The sequence below is a fragment of the Sander lucioperca genome, chromosome 6 (genome assembly GCF_008315115.2).
Source record: "Sander lucioperca isolate FBNREF2018 chromosome 6, SLUC_FBN_1.2, whole genome shotgun sequence".
NCBI classification, from domain to species: Eukaryota; Metazoa; Chordata; class Actinopteri; order Perciformes; family Percidae; genus Sander; species Sander lucioperca.
Window position 1 is genome coordinate 41,849,100 of NC_050178.1, and position 16,184 is coordinate 41,865,283.

General features: G+C 40.1%; 1 protein-coding gene across 2 annotated transcripts in view; it reads right to left on the reverse strand.

Moving 5' to 3' along the window:
• The window catches only part of cntn3b (contactin 3b), a 50,383-nt gene that overhangs the window by 14,948 nt on the left and 19,251 nt on the right, over window positions 1–16,184 (reverse strand). For both annotated transcript variants that reach the window (XM_031280511.2, XM_031280512.2), the window contains 8 exons: window positions 15,639–15,814; window positions 11,282–11,380; window positions 8,161–8,364; window positions 6,209–6,311; window positions 5,664–5,848; window positions 5,127–5,263; window positions 3,163–3,292; window positions 2,376–2,526 (listed from right to left, as the gene is read on the reverse strand). In XM_031280511.2, coding sequence (XP_031136371.1) covers window positions 2,376–2,526; window positions 3,163–3,292; window positions 5,127–5,263; window positions 5,664–5,848; window positions 6,209–6,311; window positions 8,161–8,364; window positions 11,282–11,380; window positions 15,639–15,814 — 1,185 coding nt within the window. The remainder of the gene's footprint in view (window positions 1–2,375; window positions 2,527–3,162; window positions 3,293–5,126; window positions 5,264–5,663; window positions 5,849–6,208; window positions 6,312–8,160; window positions 8,365–11,281; window positions 11,381–15,638; window positions 15,815–16,184) is intronic.

The following is a 16,184-nucleotide window of genomic DNA, read 5'->3' on the forward strand; positions in this document are numbered from 1 at the left end:
AATGAGTAAATAAAATATGCTTCACAGGCTGCATGTTGCTACGGTCAGTGAAGAAATGCTGGGAACCCAATATATCGTGGTGTGATATGATAAAATAGAATACAGTGCTATACACGCATAGGTATTATCCCACAAAATAGTACACTGCAATGTTTATAATAACCAACAAAAAGTGCTCAGGACCATTCAATAAAATGATAAAAGAAAAAACACTTTAATTAAGTTGAATTGAATTATAACAAATACCATGCATTGTATTAACTAATGATATATAACATCAATAAATAGTATAGCAATGTAATGTTTTGCCTGGAAATAGCCACCTTCTGAAAACAGCATCACACTGCTGTACATTGAAGGGTTGTTTCACCTAAAGCGAGACTATGTAACTTTTGCTAAGTAGCGGCTACTTCGGCCATGTGTGTGAATTATGTGATAATGCTAAATGCTAAAACCTACTGTAGCCTATTAGTAGCTCAAATGGACAAGAGCCATAAAGTCAAACTGACTAAGTAATGTCAGTTATATACTGTAGCAACATACCTAAACTTTGCTTACATTAGCCACCATGAGCTACTGGTCTTACAAGACCAAGTAAGGCACAAGCAGCAAAACGCTGTATTATTATACCATATACATCATATTATAATGTAATGAGTTTAGCAAGGGTGTGTTTTATTGTTAATGAAGCAAACTTTCCACTTTTTAAGCGGAAGAATGTTATTTTTTCTTTTAAAAGTTTAAAAGTCTTGCTTTAAAATATCAAAGAAAAAAACTTTTCTTCACACTTACCTCCGTGTGGTATCTAGAATTTATTTTATTTTATTTCCCTAGGTTTTGAACATATATATATATATATATATATATATATATATATATATATCTTCTTCTGAGAGTTCTGCCTCCCAATGCAATGAAGGTGAATAGAATTGTGTATGGGGTGTTCAAAGAATTGAAAAAATACATAGAAAAAAATTCAACATCAATTTCCAGAAACAATGTCTGGATGAATCACAGACCTCACTGTAAACAGTTGTTATTTGAGCTACCATCAACCAAAGACATATTCCCGATGAAAACTGTAGACAGTGTCTTCAGTAGATTGTTCAGAGAAACAGAGACCGATATTTCAGAGATGGATAAAAACTGTTAAATTAAGCTAAAACTAACTGCATGGCTAGACACCAGAAAGAAAATATGTTTTGTGAACTGTTTTTTTTATAATGCGGGTGAAATCAACTTTAACTGGTATTTAGTGAGAAAATGTCTACACGGTTTCATAAACACTGCTCCAAGTTACAGCCTGACTTCATATACAGTATGAGAAAACATTTCCCATCCAGTCACTGCACACACCCAGTGTTGTGCACCTTAAAAGACTGTGTAGGCTTCATATACAGTATGCTACATGTTAGTCAGCGTGGGAATTTTTTTTTTTTTTATGCAGCTACTGTATAGATGCAGCTTCCCATCTGGAGCCAACTGAGGAGCCTCAGTGCTGTTTTGACAATTATTGTTTTCTTTCAGACCTCCTTTTGAATAAGAAGCATGGAAGTGATTCAAACAGCACAAAGTTTAGCATTTAATTTATTTTTGTTCGTTTGTGTGTGTGTGTGTGTGTGTGTGTGTGTGTGTGTGTGTGTGCGCGCGCGCTGGCTTACAGGAGGGTTTAGTCACCGCTTTTCTTCTATCTCTGATGATGAAAAGTCTGCAGATGGATTGCTCAACGTGTGATTTCTTGAATCTGAAATGCTTTTGGTTTTCTACATCTTTTAATTGTTCTTTTGGTATTGTGTGAAATCGTTTCAGTAGCTCAGATTCAGCTTTTGGTGTATTCAATAAGAAATCAGACAGATGAGTACAACACACTAAATTAAGTAGCATTTTATACTGCTTAAAGTAATGCCTAAGGTTTACTCATTGCCGGCACCATAGTGAGATCTGCAACGAGGCTTTTGTCTTTGCAGCTTCGGTGATTGCATGAATCAAACTCTATTTGGATGTCATGATTTAGTGGAGCACTTTTACCTCGAATAATTACAGGTGCAACCGCTTCACTTTTACTTTTTCTATCGAGAAGTAGAAATACTTTATCTTCATTTGCTAATCTTTTATCGTCTTAAACATTTCATGCATGCAGTGTTGATGTGACCAACTGGCATATTTATCCCTCACACCAAGCTATTAGCAGATGAGGGTGCACGCAGTATATTTGCCATGTGCAATTTTCCTAGTGGGTGCCCTGCTCTTACTCTCCTCATTAGCCTTTCTTTCTATGCATCTGCACAAATCTGAAATACATAATTCCAACAAGTTTGCTTTCAGTGAATGTGAATACAAACTGCTAGGAATATGCACTTGGACTTTTATCCTACCTTTCGCTTCTCTGCAGGATCTCACTCCCTTTCTTCCACAGGCTAATTGCTGGGGGCGAGGCCTGAGGCTTGCATTCAAGAGTGACTTCGCTGCCTGAGCGAGCTTTTAGCAAGGCCCTTAATGGACGTTTGGAGAAACTGGGAGGTGAAGCTGCGTGTTGGGGAGCAGAGAAAGGCATGAGATTAAAACATAAAGGCATACTGTACCTTTGCAGATCAGCCGTGCCATATGAAGATCGACTCTCCTTCAGCTTTCAGTGAGAACAGCTCAAAATCTCAGCATGAACTCAGCAGAAATGCCTATTTGACTCAAAGCTAAAGACCCACCTGCCACCCCACCCTTCAGAACTACACACATAATCCACCTTCACAAGGCTTCCAACTTGCAGTTTCGAGCTGTTGTCCTCACTCGTCATCACATTTTGTCAGCCATCATTTGGACCCTCAAGTGTCATCACATGTATCAAGACCAAATTGAATTTTTTTATCGATCCAGTCAGATGGAAGTCTTCAAAGCTTTGCAAATAAATCAATACCCCATCTACATGAAAAAGCATGCTCAATGCATTTGTAGTATCTAAATCTAATATGATGAAACGACCAAAAGTAAAATGAGACACTCCATCAGATTCATATTTTTGCAGACAGAGCCCATAGTGACATCAAATGAGTTTTCTGACTGATTGCTGAGGAGAGCTATAGCAGGCTGCTGGTTTTTATCTTAGGAGATGATCAAACGCACAGACAGATAAGCAGGATAAAAGCAGAGGGAGGGATGCAATCTTACCTAACACCATTAGTTGGCCACCGGAATAAATAATTCCATGTTTGTTTTCAGCCACACACTGATACATCCCGGAATCTGACAGGTTTAACACAGCTATAGAGAGGGCCCCGTTTTCGATTTGTACCCGGCCCTGAGGAGGAAAGAGAAACAGTTCTGCATATCCATTGCAAGGCCAGCCTATTATGTCCAAAGGCGCACCAGCAATTACTGGTGCACCATGAAGGGAGGAGGACAGCAGGAGAGGAGAAAGAGAAAAAAAGCTTAAAGAGCCTTGTGGCATTCTACGTATGTTCAACTTCGAATGGGGGAAGAGATGAGGAGGCAGTGGTGAAAATGCATACCTAAATCTTAGACACAGAAAATAAGCACCAGCAGCATATTAAAAAGTAATTTATTTTCTGTGGTTGTTCAGTTGGAAAAAACTATGATGACAGCTTGGATAATAACTTAGAGTGATTTTTAACCCAATGAGGTAGTCAGAGATCCTCAAAGCTGCAGAGGGAGTGGCTTCTTACAGTGCTATCTTAAATATAGAAACATATCCAAAGCTGGAGCTTAGTAAAAAAGAACATATTCCTGAGGTACAAAGTCACCTTACCACATAAACACTGCTAACCTTCAGAGTGAACCAAATTAACTTTGTAGCATGTTTGTCCAGATAATTACATCTTTGCACTTGTCTTGTTTCATTTGCTTTAAAGGGGCACTTTTTTTTTTTACACATATTGGTAAGTTTGGCCGTCATCAGGGGTGAAAACAGTCACACATTGTGTTCTGTGGGTCCGAAGGGACTTGTAGTAAACCCTGAGGATATCATCTTGGCCTTGGAGACTACAATTTCTTTAGAAAAAATCCAGGTAAAAAAACTGGAAGTGTGGTGTTTGACGGGTACATTCAGACAAAATTGCAAATTTTCACATTGCATGATTTGCGCAAATTTGACCGATGGGTCATTTGCGTTTATTCGCCCCAAACAACGCTACTGTAGTTAGCTGTAAGCTAGCCAGCAACGTACACACCGACGGTGTGTGTGGTATTGTGTCTGAGTGTTCAGGTCAGCCTCTGACTAAACTCAGAATTCCTGTTCTTTATGTTATTTACCTGCAATCTCTCTTCCTTTTCCTCTCGTCTCTGTAAGTTTATGACGGAGATTCATAAAGCCTCGGAATATGGGCAAACATTTCGCTTAAGTTGCGACATATTCAACTCAGCCAGACACTTCCTTGCGTCAATTTGCGTCAGTCTGTGCTGCCCCGGGCAAATTTGCATCTATTTGAGTCTCTTCATTGACTGTATGCAATCTCGCATGATTTCACCTTGCCTTCTCTCTGAACACACCCCAGTTACACAGGGCCTTAACTTGCAATCTGTATCTGTATATCTTATAAGTAAAGATGACACGGTAGCATGCTGTAAATGTGCTCAAAATGTATTGTGATCAGAATGTGATTAGATCAGCGAGACCACATCTGGAGGTACAGCTTGAAAATAAATCCCAAAATAAAGTTGAAAAGTCTGTAGCTAGCAAGTATTCGAGTGCAAAGTTGATTGAAAAATGAATGCATATAGAGATCAGATCACAAGAATGGAGATAACGTGAATGCTAAATAATCAAGTATAAATGCAAAGGCCCTGTGAATCAGATGTCATTATACATGTAATATATACAGATAACATGTTGATACCAGGTGTGAATGAGCACTAAATGTCAGGATGCATTTGGCTCTTTTCTAAATCTGTCTGCACCATTATGAAAGCACAGTACTAAATCTCTGGAGTACCCTTGCATTTCATGAGCAGTAGTTCTACCTAAGTGAAAAATTGATCAAAGGTTGATTCTAGCCATCAAAGGCCAGTTCTGATCCAGAAGATGCATGCATCCAGGGCAGAGTACATTCACAATTAATCTTTTAAACTGTTTCCTTTAATTTGTCATTACAGTGAGGAGTCTAACATGTCCATACCTCAGCCATCAGTTGCTCCCCATTCTTCAGCCAGCTGTAGGATGGTTTAGGTTTTCCATTGGCCTTACACTCCCACAAGAGGTTTTCTTCGATGGACAGAACTGTGTCCGTCATTGTCTGGAGCCAGTGAGGTTTGGCTTGGAATAAATGAGAGGATTACCTTTTCAAACGTGTGTTTTAATTATAGAGGCAGTGGATTAGTAAAGAATGGCATCATAAATCATGAAGCCATTAAAGCAGCCTTGCAACAAATCATCACAAGTTTAAAGTGGATTATCAGCATAAAGAGGAATACAGGCTGGTAAACATTTGAATACTGACTGGAAATGTTGGGCCTCTAAAATTATATTCACTTTTCGAGCCTGGATCCATTGCTTGTACTGTAATTTCATGGTAACATTATGCCCCACACGTTGTAGACAAATAGTTTTTCTGTCAAACAAATGAGATTAAAGCTGCTGGTCACATGCATGTTTCCTGTCCAAATACAGATTCACATTCATTCCCATGTCTGTCAATTTGAAATGGTTCACTAACCATGGAATGAAATACGACCCCGTGCAGCATTTTTGCCTCGCCGATTCTCTGCCATACATTCGTACGTCCCTGAGTCTTCCTGCTGGAAATTAGGGATTTCAAGGACAGCGTTTGAATTCTTCATTTTCACTTTGCTGGGGAAAGGGATGCCGCTGGTTCTCCTCCAGCTTATTTCTGGAACGGGGCTGCAAAAGATAAACAAAAAAGTTCCAATGATGGCAACTGTCAGTCACAGTGATCAAAGTGCAATTAAGCACAGAAGGAACGTAGTTGAAGCAAAAGCCTTGTGAGTTATTGTTCTCTACAAATCACACTGTGATTGCTCTGATATCGGAAGCTCTTTAAAGAACTTTGATTTCTGCTCCCTTGTCTTGTCATGCTGCGGCCCTTGCTCACCTATGGATTGATGAATCTGAGAATGAGTAATGTTACGCTTGTGCATCCCTAAATCATCTTGAGTAACATTAATTCATGCACGAATAATTCTACAGCTTATGTCACACACACACACACACACACACACACACAAAAGGAGGCTGTCTTACTTTCCCAGAGCGAAGCATTCCAGTTTCACCACTGATTCTTTCGCAGCTGGCACTGAATCGGTGAAATGAACTTCTATTTTGGGTTCATATTCACCCATTACTCCTACAAAAGGAAGACAATAGATGACAAGCTTTTTACATCAATGATTAACAGCATACATTATACACATGTTGGATCAGTTGGAGAGACAGCACTAACAGTGGCACAGCTAACACCAAAGTATTAATGCATAAAGAGCAAAAGTGACCACTGAAGGGCTGTTAAAGAGGAGCAAAAAAATCAGACGTGGCTTTTAAAATATTCAAAGAACACATCAGGGAAAAGACTTGCTAAGTAGAGATTTATCACCTGTGGCAATGTGACTACATATATCACTTTATTTATATTCACATCTCTGGAACAAGTCAAAGGCTCCTATGCAGAGATAGTAGTATACCCTTTACTATTATCACGTACAACCCCACAGTCTGGCAGCAAGAGCTGATTTAGGGTCCTGTGCATGTTTTCAGATTAAATGTCACTAAAGACTATGAAAAGCTGCGATAAGGGTTAGCATCTTACACCCGGCTTAGAAAACATGCAGAATATGAAATTGCATCCTTTTTAACACACGATCCATACCCTGATCATCTCAATGTTTAATTAGTAATGATCTGTGGCTTTTCTCTGTATGAAAAAACGTCAATAATTCAAATTATGACTATGACAGCTTTGTCAGATTTGCATTTGTGCTCTAAACCAATGGTCTGAATATAAAAGTGCGCGTCTAAAGGCCTAGGAAGAAAACAGTACCACATTCTAATAAGGCACCCATTGTTAAACAATGGCTTCATTAATAGTTAAATTATTAATGAATTAATGCTGTATTGATTAGTTATAATCCATAAATAACAACAATGTCTGGGTTGCCCGACTGAAAAATCCAATCGGTTAGTGTATTCTGTAATAATGCAGTTAAAGATGTTGCCAATCCACGGAAACTGTGAGTGATTATAGGGTTCTTGTTTTCCAATAAACCATCAAATCAGCAGTTATAGGCACACATGTTTTTGTTTGTTTTATAGATATATAGATATTTTTTGGGGCATTTTAGGCCTTAATTTTGAACAAGACAGATGAAGACATGAAAGGGAGAGAGGGGGAATGACATGCAGCAAAGGGCCACAGGTCGGTGTCGAACCCGGGCCCGCTGCGTCGAGGAGTAAACCTCTATATATGGGCGCCTGCTCTACCAACTGAGCTATCTGGGCGCCCAGAGGCCTACATGTTAATCAGTAAACAGATTGTGGTCTAGAAAGTGGCGTGCTGGTGGAGATGTTCTTATGAATGGTTCATAACTGATGTATAAAGTTTTTTTAAGTGTTAATAGTGTTAATTACATGTATTAAGCCATTAGTGACAACTAAAAAAGCCTTTATGAAGGATGTCAAAGTACTACCAAAAACACATCACAGTGCTGACCACAGTGTGGCACAGAAAAACACAACAGCAATGATTTGATGATTAAAAAAAACAAAAACAAAAACCTTTATCAACACCATTTACATGAGTGTACAGTATGTGAAGCAGCTCCTACCATCTTGTTGAAATGTGTTCAATGAAATGAAATGCTGCGGCTCAACTTTAGACGTAGGCTACAATATTCAAAGCTGTGAAGCAGTCTGTCCAGGTTTAACACTTAGAAAAAATGTTTTTATGATAATAAACTTCATAGGCTGTGTACCTGTGTTATTACATTATTTGGGTCACATAACAGTGATATTTGAAGTGATGTTTGAAAAAGTAGTAAATACATAAATGTTTTTAAATTTGACTGAAAGAGACAATTATATTGTTAATTGCAATTTTTTCTGAGACAATTAATTGTACAGCAAAATTTGGAATTGTTACAGCTCTAATCTGGTTCAATCATTTATTTGACATGAAGTTCCCCATAGTTGAAGGCATTTACCGTCACTTCTGAGGACCAGTGGTGTGGGAGAGCTGAGCACCTTCTCCTTCGTGACAGTGTTGTTAACCACACAGGTGTAATTGCCAACATCTGAGGGCTCCACTTTAGCGATGTACAGACTCCCGGTCTCCTGAGAGATAAAACGACGACTGTCTTGTTGGACAAAGTGCGGGTATTCATTGAAGATCCATGCAAATGTCAGCTCTGGAATGGAAAAAAAAGAATTAAACTTAGAGCAGCGATGGTCCGCTGTCATCACTCGCTCAAAGCACAACTGATTCCACACATACAGTGTTAGATATATCAACCTCAATAGCTGGGACAGCTGAACTGAAAGAAGATACCCTACTGTGGCCTAAAAAAGTTTAGCATATCATGTAATTTTCCATCCCTTATCTCAGTTTCCTTGGAAAGAGATACCCAGACATGGCAAATGTAATATAGCTATCAGTGCAGAAGCAATGGGAGACCCAAGGAAAGGGAGCGAAACAAAATAGATTACAGCGCGTCAGTGGCCCTCCCCTGACACATGGCCTCTATTCCCCGGGTCCCTGAGTGACTTGGTTGGTTCATGGGAGGCACGTATGAATGGACGGATGGATTCAGTGATGGATGGATTGGCGTACGGAAGTAGGAACATGTTGTGATGCCCCTTTACAAGCTGCAGGTCTACCATAAGAAAAGAGAAACCTGCCATGATGAATTACTGTGTCATTTTGAGAAGTGCACACTGCACAGATTTGCAAGAGCGAGGAGATACTTTGCGTAATCTACCACTTTGGTGGTGAGGGGTTCAGAGTCAAGAGGTGTATGCAATGACTGTCAATCATATCCAATGCCCCCCGAGGGAGAGAGCCTCATGGCTTTGGATGGGATCGAGCGTCCGAGCTGGGAGCAGCGATGCAGATACAAAGCTCCTTTTGATTAGACAAGCAGGAGCCACAAAGTTCAGAGTCAGCACAACCTCCATCTGAACTATGTGGCTGTAATAAGCAGTGATAGAATTGTAAGCCATTGAAAGTCAAATGTCTAGTGGAAATACAACACAAAGGCTTTTATGCAACAGAAAAAATGACTAATGCACTAAAAAAGCCCTTTGGGTAAACAAAAGGAGGACAAAAGTGACATAATAACAACTGCTTGTGACAAGATTGTTTTTAATGTATCATATATGGGTGACGTGATAATGAATGTGGTAGTGGAGGAAAAAACTTTTGTAGAATTCGGTGTCAACAAAGTGTAATGAGAACCAGAGGGGATACCTTATACAGTAGGCGTTAAAGTTCAGTTCGTTCAAGGTTATGAAGCAAATTTATGCTTCGCAAATTCAAGAGAGAAAAAAAGAAACAAAGGGGGAGGAATGGAGAGAAATACGAGAGAGAAAGAGGGACAGCCAGAGACGGAGCAAAGGGCGGGAAAGGAAGAAAGGGACAGCTGGCTCACACTGCTATACTTTCATTCACTTCTGAAAATGTGAAAAAACCCAAAGCGGTACGCTTACAGCAGCCAACCGCGTATAAGCCTATGTCAGAGGAAAGCTGTCAAACTGTATTTCACACAGAGTACTCTGACCTATTATCCCATAGACCAGCTGTACAATGCACTGTGCTACAAACTGTTCTCTTGTGAAAGAAATTGGTTCTTCCAATGTGCAAGCTACTGTATCAAGAGGGAGACAAGCTAGGCAACAGCTATTGTCCATATACTCAGAGAGGTGGGGCTGAACAGTCTGCGTTTTTATCTCCTGTGTGGCTTTATTATTTAAAGAATACATTTTTAGCTTCTCAGTTGAGCAATTAAAGTAGATTTTTTGAATGTGTGGAGGTGCATAAGGCTATACAGCCAGCAGCTGTTATAGCTTTGCATAAAGACTGGAAACAGGGGGAAACAGCTAGCCTGGCTTTGTCTGAAGGTTATAAAGTCATCCTATTAGCACCTCTAAAACTCATTAATTGAAACATTATTTCTTTTTTGTTTAACCAGATGAAAAAAAAAGTGTAAGAAGAACTAGAAGTAGGCTATACTTTTAGGAGGGGGGGGGGGGGGGGGGCAGGTTGGCTCAGTGGATAGAGCAGGCGCACATATACTGAGAGGCTTATGCCTCAACGCAGAAGTCCAGTGTTCAAGTCCGACCTGTGACGATTTCCTGCGTGTCTTCCCCCTCTCTCTACCCTTTCTCACCTAGCTGTCCTATCAATTAAAGGTGGAAAAGCCCCAAAAAATTATCTTGAAAAAAAAAAAAAGAAGAGATATAACACGTGAGATATAACACTTTAGAGGTGGTGGTATGCAGATATTGTCAGGTTAGTGGATTCCCCTTGTTTACAGTCTTTGTGCTAAGCTAGGAAAACCGACTGCTGGCTATAGCTTCATATTAAATGGACAGACATGAGACATATCAATCGTCACATCTAACTCTCAGTCACAAACCGAATAAGCATACATTCAAAAAAATGTCAAACCATTCAACTAATTTGAGAAACAGACTGCTGTAATAAAAAAAAATAAGGACCGATTAAAGGTGCTGTAGGTATGATTGCGAAGATCCAGGACTTAGCCGAAAAAATTTAACATTGACAACTTCTCAGTCCCTCCCCCCTTTCTGCTAAAGCCCAAAACGGTCTCCTAAGCCCCTCCCCCCACAAGGGAGAATGAATGTGTGTGCATGAGCAGTGACTGACACGCAGTTAGACACACACCCTGGCCCTGATTGGTGCATCTGAACAGGGAGCTGTGGATTTCTGCAAATGGCACTACAGGCTGTAGAGCTGGATTTTTTATTTTTACTTTTTTAAATGACCTGCTTCATGTAGTTCTACTCGAACATAGGGTCAGTTTCAGCAAATATGACAGAAAGTTAGTTTTATAAGTCTTACCTACTGCATCTTTAAGGAAAGAAACACCCTAGTAGGGATTTTCTTAGAAGTAGTATTCAGTATGAAATACATAAGGGGATGATTATTAAGATACATACGTAAATAGTTAAAACAGAAGTTAGGAGTAAGGGAGTAATCCTTTATCAACGGTTGCCATGTGAAACGGATGGAGGGACTTATACTTGTTATGAGTCACCTTTAAATAAGAGGCAAAAAAGTGGCATACCCAAATTGAGCAAACTTACCTCCAGAATGTGCAGGTGGTCCACATAACAGAACCACACCTTGGCCTTCACGGACGTTGACAGCGCTCCTCACCGTTTGAGTTTTGAAGTTATCAAGATCTGATGAATCACATGAGATCGAAATTGAATTAGACTGCAGCCGAAAAAAATGTAAAATCATCAACAACACAGAATATAAGTTTGGAGGTTCATGTAGTCTACATTCTCAAGTTTCTTTGAAAAGGATAGTTCTAAAAATAGAAGTTACATTTTGAGCACAGGGACTTTAATAGGGAATCATTGATTACACTGGGACACCTCCTGACGGCCTCCGACACTTTCAAAGGCATCTGGGGTGCTGATGAAATAGATGGACCTGACTATGTGATGTTTACCCTGCATCACTACACTTAGGCAGAGGGAAGAGATTAGACTGAAATGGGATAAAATGAGCAGGGGGGAAGGAAACGTTCACGGACTGAGCATACATGGGGGAGTGTGCATGACAAATGACAGTTTGCAGTGCCAGCGGCAATAAGTAACATCATTATTAAATGTGGTGTAATCTTGCACTTAAAAGCATTAGCTTCCCCATCAATACTCTCAGCACAATTTATCCCGTGCAAATGATTGAGCAGTTGCTGGCAGACAAAACCTAAACCTGGGATGATAAACCACCCCTGGCTTCATGAGTGATGGAGGGAAGCTGCCGCAGTCCGCTCTGTACTCTGTCTGCACCCTCTGGCTAACAGCCTAGAGTAAGCCTTCCAAACACAAACAAAAGAAAGTCAGTGTGACCGATAAGGGAAATTAGGAGAAGGAAGATTATGGAGAGAAGTGGGACAGAGTGTTGGTAAGATTAATGAGCAGCTCTCTGATGACCGCAGTGGAATCAAACCAAGTCAAGTCACGGCAAGACACCAAAGAGGCCACAGGAGGAGATGGCTGACTTGAAATACAGACAGAGGCAACGTCCTTCTGATCTCACCAGGCTGCCTTAGTAAATACAGAGTCTATCTCCTAAAGACATTAACGTTTCTGAGGAGCGGTGCTGGAGCAAGATTTGTATACCCGGGTGATTGAAAAAAGCAGCGGCATAACAGCAGTTGATAATTATAACAGCAATGCTTTTGGAAACAGCAGGAGGTGAATCAGAGAGCTACTAATAATTACTTAATAGACAAGGAACGGGAGACTAGTTCACTAAGATTGTGCAAAATGGTGCAGAAGAGGGCAGAGATGTAGCTGGGCTCAGTGCTGGAGGGGATACACTTTTGTCTTCTATGGCCTCGGAGCAGAAGAATAAAGGGCTTCACTGGAGTGAACTGACCACACACTGTAACTCTAAGAGCTAGTCGAGGCCAAAGTCACTGAAGCTGCAGTAATTCATTTGTAAACTAAATCTGTCTCTGCCACAAAAGAATGGCTGGCCTAGAGATTACAAAGAGCAACCATTACAGCTCAAAGATGATTGGTCTGGGCAATGGCGCCGCCGTATAGACATTCCCCGTAATATATTGTGCTCACCAGTGTTCATAAGCAATGCTACTTTTATCTGCGTCGGAGGCCAATAATACAGCAGCCTCAATGTACGTTTGCTATTTTTGAACAAAGAATTCTGGTTTATTACAACTCTGGCCTTTTTTTATAGCTTCGGCTATTATAATAAATATACTTATGATAACACTGCAATCAAAAAAGCAATTACTGAGAATTGGGAACTGGACGACATCATTACAACAAAAGTGTCAGATGACCAGACAGGTTGAAAACAAACCAACAGACTATTTAAAGCAGTATTCATTTATTTTTTTATTTTTTTTACTAATGAGCAGCAGTACAAGCTACAACACCAATATATTATCACCTTGAAAAAGCTGATATGGCGTCTATTATGGTGTTATGGTGAGATAGTGTTTGCAAACAGTTGCTTATTTACACATCCAGCAGTAACACTATTATTTATAGAGAGTCGTGTTTCTGGCCACCCGACAAATGTGAGTCAAATATTCCCTCTCTTTTAGCTTTATTTTGGTCTCCATCAACTCTCTAAGGAAATCTCTGGCTCTGTGGCTCCTCAAATCTTCCACTATGTTTACCAATGACAGACAGTCAAACTGTGTCTGTTTGTTGTTTGGTGCTGATGCAGCTAGTGTACAGTGGGTTTATCATCACCAAACATAGCTGCATGCTATGGCTGTAGAAGGCAATGATGAGAGAGCTTGGACTGAAGAAAACAGGACAGTTGAGGGCCATAAAACCAAACATTGAGCTGAAAGACACTAAAGGGCTCCATAGAGCTGAGGTGAACTGTACGGTCAGATAACGTGTCATTTTCTGTCTCTTTGTCACTACTCAGAGTCAGGGACACATTTTCCACTAAACACAGTCTTTTGACCTATTGTTAATATTAAAAAAAATGACGAAGTGCAGCTTTCAACCCATTTATTTGGCTGTAAAATCAAACATGATTGCATCCAAAATGTTGCTTACTCACTACACCGTGTCCTTGAGTGCAGGGAAAGGTACCTTTAAATAAAATGTATTATTATTATTATTACACCAGTAAACTGTATGTGCCGTGGTAGATCAAAGTTAAATCAGGAAGTCAGTCTGTAAACTGCATGGATGAGAGCTGTGTACTGCGTGGCAATTTATTATTGCTGCTAATTTTCCCCAGTGCTAATGGGGCTTAACGATATGGGAAATATTTTTTAAACCAATTTTGTGTAATTTAATATGCGATTTCTTTAAAGTTCCTTATATATACCTCTATCTTCTTCCTTATCTGTATTACATTTTTCCAGGTCAAGTTTTCCTCTATGTGTTACAATTTTGTTGATGATAATAGTTTTATATTTGCAAAACTTTCCCGGAGCCTAGAATAGATATTTGTATGTGGGTGGCGTTATCCAAATGTCAAGTCTGAGCTGAGCGGGACTTAGAGGACAGGGCCAGTAGAGAAAAATGTATGTGCATTTGCAGTAGGCCAATGTTGTCATGTTCCCAGATCTCAGCAAATAACTTGATGAGAACATTGTTTTCATGACCAATGGAGATTGCCGAAACCATGAAAGACCCAGATTGTATGAAACCAGATTTCTCTTTAAGGCAGTATGAAGAAAATGCACTCATCAGTAAAACGGGTTATTTGTTAATGCTTTTGATTACAATTTGGTGTTTCATATGCATTATTACCTTTTTGTTCAGTTTGTCTGTATGTCTGTTTGTCAGGAGAATTATGAAAGAACTACTGGCCCAATTTTCATGAAACTTGTTGGAAGGGTGTACCATCGGTCAAGGAAGAACCCATTACATTTTTGGAACGGATCCAAATCACTACAGGCGGATACACAAATTATGTTTCCCTTTCGTTAACATTGCAAAATTGGGCGTTTGGCCTTGGCAGAGTTCTGCGCTCTCTGAGTGCCCTTCTAGTTTCAGTTTACTTTTTATTGCAAATATGAGCTGTGGGAGGGCAAGTACACTTATAGTGGCTGCAGCTGAATTTTGAAAGCAAGCAAAAAGCAAAGAATGCATGGCATTTCTATCTTAGGGCAGTGGCCTCATTACACAGAAAAGCAGAGTATCAGCCATGCTGATCTCCTAGACCTCCCTCACTGTGCATTAGGCAAGACAATAAATGTCAAGCAGCTCTGCAATTCACCCGGTCCCTACAAGTGAGATTCATTACTGGCTATAGGGATAATGGCAGTCCATCTCCTGAGAGGAAGTGAAATGTTCTCTATCCTTGGGACATAATCAATAGTAAGCAGGCTTGATCAAGAGATGTGAGGTGCCTCTACAGTGCCTATCTGAAAGGTAGGACCCCACTCCACAGTATCACATTCCAACCCGGCCTTTTGTCTTTTGAGCTGTAGGCTGACTGAGCAGAAGACTGTCACTGTCTGATCCAATCACAATCTTTATATATTATGCATAAAGACATGGCTGGTGATTACAAAGATGTAAACACTTCTTAAGCAATATTTGTGTATGTCTCCTTTTAGAGTCTGGATCACAGGGGGGCGTATCACTTGGCAAAATATGAGTCAATTCGGACTGAGCATACAGTAGATGCTGTCAGAGTTGGAACCACTAATGAGAATCAATGGCGTTCAGGGCAGTCAGAAGCTACCTCACCCACTGTGTTTGTTGCATCTGACATTTCATTCGATTACCATTTCCCCTCTTGAAAATCTGTTCTCAGGCAATCTAAATGAGAAATTGGAATATTAAATGAAAAAACAAAGGCCTGGGCCACAACTATATTATGCACATGTCAGACTAATATACAGCAGATACTAAGAGATGACAGAATGTCATGACTTTGTCAGAGTCGTGCAAGAAACGTGTTAGCAATTGTAGGATCACTTACATGCAAATTGTAGGCTGGCTCTGCGGCTGAGGATGGACCCCCACGTGTTGAAGGCTGTGCACTGGTACACCCCGGTGTCTTGGTCCTTGTCCAGGTTGCTAATGATCAGGCTGCCCCCAGACATGTGACGCCGGTAGTCATTCCCCAGATCAATGAGTGTTCCATTTAGTGACCATCTGGAAAAACGCAAACACAATCAGTAGCTGAGCCCCCTGGAGATGCACACTCATAGTGTTTATCACAGAGATCGATTTGATCGGCCACATTGTGCTGAGAAGATAAAAGGTGAGTAATAAGAGTAGGAATCTTTACAGTAAACAGATGAATCTAAATGTTGTAAATATCCCTTACAGCAATACGTTGTAAACCTTTCTTGAAATTAAGAACAGCTATAGCTACCAGTTTTCAACAGTTTGACTTCATTCAAGTATTTTGTTTTCTACTAATGTAGGCAAAATTCCAAAACTGAGCAAATTTGCTGTGGTGAGTATTGATTTTTCTCCCACTTGCATGGTGAAGTGGGTTTTATTTCATCTCAGTTTTAAT